At 40.3% G+C, this 11,525-nt stretch overlaps 1 protein-coding gene across 5 annotated transcripts in view; it reads left to right on the top strand.

Moving 5' to 3' along the window:
* Window positions 1-4,499, top strand: part of CDK19 (cyclin dependent kinase 19) — a 179,302-nt gene extending 174,803 nt beyond the window's left edge. For all 5 annotated transcript variants that reach the window (XM_040474380.1, XM_040474381.1, XM_040474382.1 and 2 more), the window contains one exon: window positions 1,467-4,499. In XM_040474380.1, the coding sequence (XP_040330314.1) occupies window positions 1,467-1,598 (132 nt within the window). In that variant the 3' untranslated portion in view covers window positions 1,599-4,499. The remainder of the gene's footprint in view (window positions 1-1,466) is intronic.
* The last annotated feature ends 7,026 nt before the right edge of the window (window positions 4,500-11,525 follow it).

Below are 11,525 nucleotides of genomic sequence, written 5' to 3'. Positions count from 1 at the left end.
AATACATCTCTACAAACTCATGTGTTTTCACACAACCACTTCCCTGAAATCTTCTCTTGGAAGAGTCCCTGCAAGCAGAGAAGTACATAATGGCGCTTTCATTGGTTCCACTTGTTGAAAATCAAAATCTGAAAGAGTAAATTCGAAGACCACGGTCCTCTCAGGAATTTTGGAAGCAAGGTTTCCAGGATCTTGAGGGGGCTAACTATTGTTAGGAAAAGGTCATTTATTATTGTCTAGTAAAACCGTGGTCGTGAGACCCTTCAGATGTGTATCAGGGGGCCATATGCTTGGAGGATAATGGCCAACATATATCTTGGGGAGTAGAGATAAAGGAAGTTTCTAAAGGAATTTTTATATGTTAAAGTAATCCTGGAGGTTGGGATAATGTTAAGCTAAGGTTGCCTTTTGCCCTTAGCAAAGTGTTAACATCCAGGCAGCTGAGTTCCTAGAGTAAGTTCACTCTGCCTGTCTCAAGGACTTGTCAGTGGGCTGTAGGTTGTAGGGAAATTTACTTTTTCTTTTACCTTTGTTTCCCACATCATGTTTGGCAGCCTTTGCACACTGAGTTGGGGGACCCTGCTGGTTTGTCCTTCCTTAAATCCACAGTGCCACCTCAAGGTCATTCACATTTTTTACTCCAAGTAATAATTTTATTAGTAAGATCTTTTCCACTTTGCTCATGGAAAGAACCAGCGTTCTGAGCTTAGTTAAGGACACAGGCTCCAGCTATGCTTACCTTTAACTAGACCCCATGTTCTTATTCTATAGATGAATTCTTCCTTTTACATAATTTTTCATATTTGCCCTTGGCACCATGAAGGTAAATGTTCCATTTAAGGTAATAACAAGACATTGAATTGAAATACATTTGTCTCTGCTTTCCGTGAAGGGCATTTTCATGTACGAACATTTTTTTTTTATTCTAAATATTACCTGAAATTTATAAAACCCACTTATTGCTGCCACATCCTGCCCAGCCTGCCTTGCTTTGTCGTGTTGGCGATTGCCACTCCAGCCTCTACCTCTGAAAATTCTCTTCTCTAGAAATGACTTCTTGATCATAGCGTTGTTATTTATAATGAGAAAATTAACAGCATATCAGTATGCACTATGAGTACTAATGCAGTGTGCCAAATTGATCATTCTCGTTTGCAAATCTCAGTTTTACAGAGAATAGGCAGAGTTCTTATAAAGAACAGTGGGTCAGCACAGGTTTCCCCTCTGCCTTTCTCTTGCCAGTGCGGCTCACGTCCCAAAGAAATCCAGCCAAACTTCATGCCTGCCAGAACATGTTACAGTGAGGGCACCCTGTCATTTCAAAGAAGCGAAACATATTAAGGAGCTCAAGTTAGCTGTCAGCTGCCATGGATGGGAACCAGGGGCCTCTGAAAATGGCTCCTGTGTCCATCCTCTTGTGATTAAGTCCTGAGCCGGTGATTCCCTTTTCCTTCTCCTTCCCCCAGCACTCCAGTTCTCGCCTGAATTACCAAAGCAGCGTTCAGGGATCCTCCCAGTCCCAGAGCACACTCGGCTACTCCTCCTCGTCCCAGCAAAGCGCGCAGTACCACCCGACTCACCAGGGCCACCGCTACTGACCGCCGCGGCCCAGGGCACAGACCCCAGCAATATGATGTCCGCATGGAAAGCAACCAAAAATGCAGACGATGCTGCCGTTTAAAACTCACCCACTTGGGCGGAAGACTACATACTGAGCATTTTGCAGGACGGACGGACGTCTCTTCTTTACTGACTTAAAGAAGATTTTTGTGAAGTTTCCCCGACACCCTTTCCCTGCATGTGTTCCATTGTGACTTTGATACAGCGTCTGATCTAATCCCAGCACTTAACTTCTGTAACCTTCAGCATTTTTTGGAAGGATTTCCTGGTGCACCTTTCTCATGCTGTAGCAATCACTATGATTTATCTTTTCAAAGCTCTTTTAATAGGATTTTAATGTTTTAGAAACAAGACTCCAGTGGTGTATAGTTTTCTACTTCATGAACTGATCTAGCAACACAGGTAAAAATGCACCTTTTAAAGCACTACGTTGTTTTCACAGAATATGACTGTTTTGCTCATGGAAGTCTTAAACAGAAACTGTTACTGTCCCAAAGTACTTTGCTGTTATGTTTTTATTTATCTAGTTTCAGGGAAGGTCTAAGAAAAGACACACAGTGGGACAGAGGGAACCTACAACCAAAAACAGCCTAGATCTTCGCAGTTACTATGCTTTATGCTCTGAAGAACTGCATTGTGTGGTAATTTTGACATAATCAATCATCCATATGGAACGTAGTTCCCAGAATCACCTTATTCTGAAGAGTATTCAGTAAGAATTCTAATTTAACCTTCATGTAGCTAAGTCTGCCTTGAAAAAGGGTTTCAAGAGCTTCGATGAAATACAGCCCTCTGGTGCCCCACACCAGAAAGTGGAAGAGAGTATTAACTGCACTAGGGTTTCTTTAAGGAGTAATGTTGATCAAAGGATGATGTATCGTTTACCTTTGAAGGAAAAGCTTTGAGTGTGTATTGTACATAAAGTTGGCTTCTCTAAAGAACTGTTGGTTTCTTCGCATCTGGGCCAGCTTGAGTCACTTCCTTACATAATCAAGAGTACTCAAATAGAAGCCTGCAAAATTAATTTGCAAATTAATCTGCTTTTAAAATTAAGAGCAGTGTTCTCCATTCATATTTGCATTAGACATAGAGTGACTATTTTTAAAGCATGTTAAGAATTTAGGTTTTATTCATGTTTGAAGTATGTATTATGTATGCATAATTTTGCTGTTGTTACTGAAACTTAATTCTATCAAGAATCTTTTCATTGCACTGAATGCTTTCTTTGCCCCTAGGAGAAAACTTAATAATTGTGCCTAAAAAACTATGGGCAGATAGTATACATGACTACATGAGATAAAGTGCATATTTGCATTTCCATGATCTATGAATTAGAGGCTGAGTTCTTTAGCCAGTGAAAGGACCGCCTCACCCCCCAGCGTCACGGGAAATATAGAGTCTTAGAGCTCCCATTGTAATGTAAGGGGCAAGAAATTTGTGTTCTTCTGAATGCTACTAGCAGCACTAGCCCTGTTTTAAACGTTTTCTTGAGCTAGAAGAAATAGCTGATTGTTGTATATGCAAGTTATATGCATTTTTTAAACGATTCTTTGTGAACTTATCTACCTGGTAATGATACTCTGGGTCCATATACAAGTAAAGTAAGATTTTAGACAGAAGCCAGTATACATTTTGCACTATTGATGTGATACTGTAGCCAGCAAGGACCTTACTGATCTCAGCATAATAATGCTTATTAATAATAAAAGCTGTATAGTGACACTCATCAAACATTGAAGATGAAACAGTTGACATACTCCATTGGAAGGAATTTCTAGTTGTCTCTCTGATAATTCACCCCTTCCATTTTTGTTTGTTTGTTTGTTTGTTTGTTTTTAAGGAGAAGTTAATAGCCCTCCGCATAATGTAGCTACCTGTATATAGTTCTGTCCTGTGCCCTGAAGCCTCACTGTCCAGAGTTATTGGTCATCAGATGCTCACTGCACCCTCACCATGTGCCCAGTGCCATGCTGGGTGGAAGCCACAAAGGGCAAGACATACTTCCTGTCCTTAAGGAACTTATGATCCATTCCATGACAGAAAGTTCTCCGGGGATGATAGGAATGGCTTATGAGTGTGAAGGTCCTTTTGTTTACTTCTAAACTCACTTGGATAGAGTTATTATTCCAAATTCTGCTGTGTAATAAACTGTTACCAAGAGGTGTTCGTCCACCTCTGAGAAAGCCAGCGATGAAATAGCACAACAGGCATTACTTAGGTTTGAAATGTTCACAGCAGCCTTTCAACAACAATGGGGTGGACCTTATAGGCAGAACGCACTCCTTAAGCGGTTGTAGGAAATTAAATGAAAGCAGAAGCCCTGTTGCTGCCGTAAGGGGGCCCTTAACATTTAACAAGAGAAAAGCCCAAATAAAATATGTGCATGGACCAAAATACCATGCCCCTTGATACTTTATAAGCAACTTTGATATACAGTTCTTGTGATATGTGTTTGTATAATCACAGGACTACCCTGCTTTCCTTGCATATAGCTAATTTTATTGTCAGAACTGATAGGCAAACCGTGAGGGGATTTCATCAGTTTTTCCTAATACACCGTGTTCTCCAAGATACAGCCAGGTATCCCCGTTCCTCTGGTCACTGTGCTCATACTGGCCCTTTTCTTCTTGTTCTTGCCTTGGAGTTGGCGATGCCCACTGGTGCCCATTACCCTTGAAATAATCGTGGTTCATGATTTCCTTTTCCCTGTAAAGGGGAACAAAGCCTTTAACATATGTATGGACCCTAAACTGGGACCTCGCGGGAGATCTGTGAAGCTTTTTGACGTTAAAATTTACCTCTGTGGTCCCCAAGTGACCTCATTCCAGAAAACTTATTACTGTCATGTTCCCTGAGGACGCAGGGGGAGGGGGACATCCCTCAGCCCATGAGAACACCCAAACCAAGAAAGGTTATTGAAAGGAAAAAAGGAGGGGCACCTGGGTGGCTTAGTCGGTTAAGCGCCCAACTTCTCACAGTTCCGTGAGCCCCACGCCACACTCCAGACTGACAGCTCAGAGCCTGGAGCCTGCTTCAGATTCTGTCTCCCTCTCTCTCTGCCCCTTCCCCACTGGCGCTGTGTCTTTCTGTCTCTCAAAAATGAATAAACATTTTAAAAAATTAGGAAGGAAGGAATAAAAGTGAAGGTTTTCTGCCCTCCATATTCAAATCGGTTTTCGAATTAGCTTTCTGGTGAGAAGTGTGTTTGGGATAAAGGGATTCTAGAAGTTTCAGGACAGCTGAGCTCAAGGGTGAGGGAGTCTGGCGGCAGGGCTGTTACTATGAGCTGAAGCAATCCTTGTGATGAAAGTGGATCCTGCAGTAACATACAAAAGCCAAGGACCTGTATATTTTTATATCTGTGTGGTTTTAAAATTTTAGTACTTAGAACTTTGGTCTTCTGCACTACTCTTTGGCTCTTATAAACAGAATTTACATGTAAGAATGGAAAGGGACAATATTTGCCTCCATGTTCCCTGCCTCATCCCCAGGGAAGCAACTGCTGGTTGTATGCCTCTAAAACGATGCTGTTTTCTCTGCTAAGGGTAAAAGAAAAAAAATGTTGGATGATAAGATTTGCAGCTTAATCTGCTTTGAATAAAACCATGGCGCAGAAACTATACGATGAAGGAAGAATTCTATGAAAATTGCAAATCCTAAACTCTGTGGCGATATCTTTCTAGGGAGTGGAGAAAGGCAGCGAAATGGCAGGTAGCCTAAAGGAGGCTTGAAGGATTCAAATATAAGTAATGTTTTATATCAAACATAGCAGTTTAGGCTCCCGTAATCTTCAAGAGTAGTCACAGATGTCATAAAACAAAGTTCATTGTTTTAGGATTTTTTAAAAATGTGTTGTACCTAAGGCCATACTTACTCTTCTATGCTATCACTGCAAAGGAGTGATATGTATGTATTATATGAAAAAAAAATCCTTAATGCACTGTTATCTCCTAAATATTTAGTAAATTAATACTATTTAATTTTTTTAAAGACTTGTCTGTGTAGACACTAAAAGTATTACACAAAATCTGGACTGAAGATGTCCTTTTTAACAACAATTTAAAGTACTTTTTATATATGTTATGTAGTATATACCCTTTCTAAACTGCCTAGTTTGTAATTCTCATAATTCCTACTTGTGAAGTGTACCTGTCTTTGTCTCTCTTTTCAGTCCATTTCTGCACGCACCCCTCTTTCTATGATTATAGAGATGACTGTGTATATGCTTTACACTCTGCTGCGAGGTGCACACTCAGAGCCGGCTGCGCTCCGGTGGGGCGTGTTCCGTGGGGTGCAGGAGGGCAACCGCTTTGGAGCTGAGTGTTTCCCGCTTTTGAGTTGTCCTGACATCCTTCTTGAAATGACTGTTAAAACTAAAATAAATTACATTGCATTTATTTTATATTCTTGGTTGTAATAAAATTTAATTGACTTTGTTTCTATGTGGGTTTTTTTTAAGTACAGCAAAACTCCTGTTAATAAGTTGTGGCGTTAAAATTGTATCTGTGCACCTAGAAGCTTTTCAGATTACAATTGTCCTGCGGAGATACAGTCTCCTTGTGAGTTGCAATACGTTATTTTATTCAGGATGCTTATGATGTCACAAACCACAGACGCAATGCTTACAGATACCTCAGAAGCAAAGCAGTAGTTTTGAAAACATTTCTAAGGAAAACATCCTTTCTAGAAAAAAAAATGAAAATTAGAATGATGTTTTAGAAAAAACAAATAGGCAGCATTTTGTGGGTTAGAGTGGCATTGGATTTTTTTTCCCCCTTTTTATAAGGACATTCTGTTTTACCTGACTGCCCCTTATGATTTACTTGATGAATCTAATACAGTTACTCCAATAGTCAAAGGCATCATGGAGTGAACTGAAGAATGTTTAAATGGCACAAACACAGAACTTCCATTTCTCTTTAAAATAGATAACAGCACCCATCCGGTTGCTTCACTGCTTGGCCTTGACTATATCTATTCAATACCGTGCTATTTGTAGGGTAGAGCTTCTCTTGGAATACTATTCTTTGGCCATAGCTGCCTTTCTAACCACCCACCTGGATAAGAGAAAGTGCATGACTGTATAAACTCCTTACCATTCCTAGGAAAGTAACTTTGAAAGTACAGGACTATGTACGTAGCCGACTGTAAGTTCTTTGTGGACAGGGGGCCTGGATTCCATTCCTTCTGCACTTTCAGCACCTGTCGTGATGCCCAACACAGAGCAGACAATAGGGCAAGTCATTAGCATCACTTTTGTATCTTGGCATAGACTTCCTGGATCATTTCTTTTTTCAATTTTCTCATTTATTAATTTTCTTAAATGTACATACGAGATAGTTAACGTGTAGTGCAATAATGATTTCAGGAGTAGAATTCAGTGATTCATCACCTACATATAACCCCAGTGCTCATCCCAACAAGTGTCCTCCTTAATGCCCCTTGCCCAACTAGCCCATTCCCCCACCCGAAACCCCTCCAGCAACCCTCAGTTTGTTCTCTGTATTTAAGAGTCTCTTATTGTTTGTCTCCCTCCGTGTTGTTATTTTTGCTTCCCTTCTCGTATGTTCATCTGTTTGTATCTAAAATTCCACATATGAGTGAAGTCATATGATACTTGTCTTTCTCTGACTAATTTCACTTAGCATAATACACTCTAGTTCCATCCATGTTGTCACAAATGGCAAGATTTCATTATTTTTGATTACCCAGTAATACTCCATTGTATATATACACCACATCTTCTTTATCCATTCATCAGTCGATGGACATTTGGGCCCTTTTCATACTTCAGCTATTGTCTATGGTGCTGCTATAAACATTGGGGTGCATGTGCCCCTTTGAATCAGCACTCCTATATCCTTTGGATAAATACCTAGTAGTGCAATTGCTGGGTTGTAGGGTAATTCTATTTTTAGTTTTTTGAGGAACCTCCATACTGTTTTCCACAGTGGCTGCACCAGTTTGCATTCCCACTAGCAGTGCAAAAGAGTTCCCCTTTCTCCACATCCTTGCCAACACCTTTTGGTGCCTGAGCTGTTAATGTTACCCATTCCAGGGGCACCTGGGTGGCTCAGTCGGTTGAGCGTCCAACTTCAGCTCAGGTCATGATCTCGCGGTCCATGAGTTTGAGCCCCGCGTCGGGCTCTGTGCTGACAGCTCAGAGCCTGGAGCCTGTTTTGGATTCTGTGTCTCCCTCTCTCTGACCCTCCCCTGTCCATGCTCTGTCTCTCTCTGTCTCAAAAGTAAATAAATGTTAAAAAAAAAAATTAAAAAACAATGTTAGCCATTCCAACAAGTGTGAGGTGGTATCTCAGTGTGGCTTTGATTGGTATTTCCCTAATGATGAGTGATATTGAGCATTTTCTCCTGTGTCTGTTGGCCATCTGGATGTCTTCTTTGGAGAAGTGTCTATTCATGTCTTCTGCCATTTCTTCACTGGATTATTTGTTTTTTGGGTGTTGAGTTTAGTAAGTTCTTTGTAGATTTTGGACACTAATCCTTTATCTGATATGTCATTTGCAAATATCTTTTCCCATTCTGCCAGTTGCCTTTTAGTTTTGCTGATTGTTTCCTTCACTGTGCAGAAGCTTTTTATCTTGATGAGGTCCCAATAGTTCATTTTTGCTTTTGTTTCCCTTGCCTCCAGAGACATATGAGTAAGAAGTTGCTGCAGCCAAGGTCAAAGAGGTTTTTGCCTGCTTTCTCGTCTAGGATTTTGATGGCTTCCTGTCTTGTGTTTAGGTCTTTCATCCATTTTGAGTTTATTTTTGTGTATGTTATAAGAAAATGGTCCAGCTTCATTCTGCTGCATGTCACTGTCCAGTTTTCCCAGCACCATTTGCTGAAGAGACTGTCTTTATTCCATTGGATATTCTTTCCTGCTTTGTCAGAGATTAGTTGGCCATATGTTTGTGGGTCCATTTCTGGGTTCTCTATTCTGTTCCATTGATCTGAGTGTTCTTGTGCCAGTACCATACTGTCTTGATGATTACAGCTTTGTGATACATCTTGAAGTCTGGGATTGTGATGCCTCCGGCTTTGGTTTTCTTTTTCAGGATTGCTTTGGCTATTCGGGTTCTTTTCTGGTTGTAACCAGATAAGACAAATTTTAGGACTGTTTGTTCTAGATCTGAAGAATGCTGGATCATTTTAAATGGGGGGAATTTTAAAGCCTCAAATAGCATCAATCTGTTTTGCAGGCAGTAGAAAGCCAGCTTGGACCAGCAAAAGCCTAACAGGAACATTTGTTCATTTGTTCTAAATGAGAGAATATAAGGGAAAGAAATGAAAATACTGACTTAATTATTTTTCGGGTGTGGAGTTTGGTGAGTTCTTTACAAATTTTGGATCCTAGCCCTTTGTCCGATATGTCATTTGCAAATATCTTTTCCCATTCCGTCAGTTGCCTTTTAGTTTTGTTGACTGTTTCCTTTGCAGTGCAGAAGCTTTTTATCTTCATGAGGTCCCAATAATTCATTTTTGCTTTTAATTCCCTTGCCTTTGGAGATGTGTCAAGTAAGAAAAACAAATAATCCAGTGAAGAATTGGGCAGAAGACATGAATAGACCCTTCTCTAAAGAAGACATCCAGATGGCCAACAGGCACATGAAAAGATACTCAACGTCACTCCTCATCAGTGAGATATCACCTCACACCAGTCAGAGTGGCTAAAATGAACAAATCAGGAGACTATAGATGCTGCAGAGGATGTGGAGAAATGGGAACCCTCTTGCACTGTTGGTGGGAATGCAAACTGGTGCAGCCGCTCTGGAAAACAGTGTGGAGGTTCCTCAAAAAATCAAAAATAGATCTATCCTATGGCGCAGCAATAGCACTGCTAGGAATTTACCCAAGGGATACAAGAGTGCTGACACATAGGGGCACTTGTACCCCAATGTTTATAGCAGCACTTTCAACAATAGCCAAATTACGGAAAGAGCCTAAATGTCCATCAACTGATGAATGGATAAAGAAATTGCGGTTTATATGCACAATGGAATACTACTTGGCAATGAGAAAGAGTGAAATATGGCCTTTGGTAGCAACATGGATGGAACTGGAGAGTGTTATGCTAAGTGAAATAAGTCATACAGAAAAAGACAAATACTATATGTTTTCACTCTTATGTGGATCCTGAGAAACTTAACAGAAGACCATGGGGGAGGTGAAGGGGAAAAAAAGTTACAGAGATGGAAGGAGGCAAACCATAAGAGACTCTTAAAAACTGAGAATAAACTGAGGGTTGATGGGCGGTGGGAGGGAGGGGAAAGTGGGTGATGGGCATTGAGGAGGGTGCCTGTTGAGATGAGCACTGGGTGTTGTATGGAAACCAATTTGACAATAAATTTCATATTAAAAAGAAAGGAAAAGAAAATACTGACTTAAAACATTAAGATGTATTAAGTACATTCCTTTTTCTTTTTCAGACTTTTTCTGCTGCTTAGACTTTTTCATAAAGTACTGCTGAGCTTTTTCACATAAAGATGCTATTGTGAACTGAATGTATTCCTTCAAAATTCTTATGTTGAAGCCTTTATCCCCAGTGTGGCTATATTTGGAGATGAGGCCTTTATTGAAGTAATTAAAGTCAAGTGAATTCATAAGGATAGGACCTTGATCTAATGAGATTAGTTTCTTTGTAAGTAAAAACACCAGACAGCTCTCTCCCCTCTCCCTTTTTCCTTGCATGCCACCCTCCTCCTCCCCACTTTTTCTTCTCTTTCCCCACAGCCTTCTCTCCCCACCATGTGAGGACACAACAAGAGGGCTACATCTGCAGGCCAGGAAGACAGCCTTCACCAGAAACCAAATCCTGCCAGACCTTGATCTTGGACTTTCCAGCCTCCAGAACTGTGAGAAAGTAAATTTTCATTGTTTAAGTCACCCAGCCTATGGTATTTCGTTACAGCAACTCATGCAGACTTTGGTACCAAGAAATGGGGTGCTGTTGTAACAAGTACCTAAAAGTGTGGCAGTGGTTTTAGAACTGGTGGATGGGGGGAGGTTGGAGGAATCTGAGGCACAGGCTAGAAACATGGAATGTTAGAGGCAATTCTGGTGATTGCTCTGAAAGAAAAGAAGAGAGCTGGAGAGAAAGGTTCTCTTAGAGAATCTTCTTAGGGAACACATTAGTAATCACGAACAGAATGTTGGTAGAAATACGGACGGTAAAGGTATCATATGGAAATAAGAAACAGGTAATTGGAGACTGGAGAAAAGGCAATCCTTGTTACAAATTTCCAAATAACTTGGCCGAATTGTGCTCTAGTGTTTTATGGAAGGTAGAATTGTTGATGGATGAAATTTCATTTTGTAGTTATTTGTTGTTATATAGAGAAAGACATTGGATTTTGCATATTGCCTTTATATCCTGTGACATTGCCAAATTCACTGTTCTAATAGCTTTGTGTTTTTGTTTTTGTTTTGTGGGAGAGGATTCTCTTAGGTTTTCTACATATACAATTGTGTCATCTGTGAATAAAGACAGTTGCACTTCTTCCTTTCCAACTTAAATACCTTTTATTTACTTTTCTTGCCTAAATGCATGGGCTAGCAGTTCCAATACAATGTTGAATAGAACTGGTAAGAGTGAACACCTTGTAATGTTCTGCCTCAGAAAGCATTCTATATTTCACCATTAGGTAGTATTAGATAAAGGTTTTTCATAGATGCCCTTAGTCAAATGGAGGAAGTTTCCTTCTACTTCTATTTTGACAAGTTTTAATCATGAACAGGTGCTGCATTTTGTGAAATCCCTTTTCCTGCATATGAGCTGATTACATGATTTTTCTCCTTCAGGCTGTTACAATGATGAATTACCTTAAAAATTTTTTTTGGCAGGGGGTGGATAGCTGACTCAGTTGGAGGAGCATGTGACTCTTGATCTCGGGGTTGTGAGTTTG

Source organism: Herpailurus yagouaroundi, unplaced genomic scaffold (genome assembly GCF_014898765.1).
Source record: "Herpailurus yagouaroundi ecotype Mexico unplaced genomic scaffold, PumYag 139, whole genome shotgun sequence".
NCBI classification, from domain to species: domain Eukaryota; kingdom Metazoa; phylum Chordata; class Mammalia; order Carnivora; family Felidae; genus Herpailurus; species Herpailurus yagouaroundi.
The sequence above is the reverse complement of the archived record's forward strand: the minus strand, read 5'-3'. Positions and strand labels throughout refer to the sequence as shown.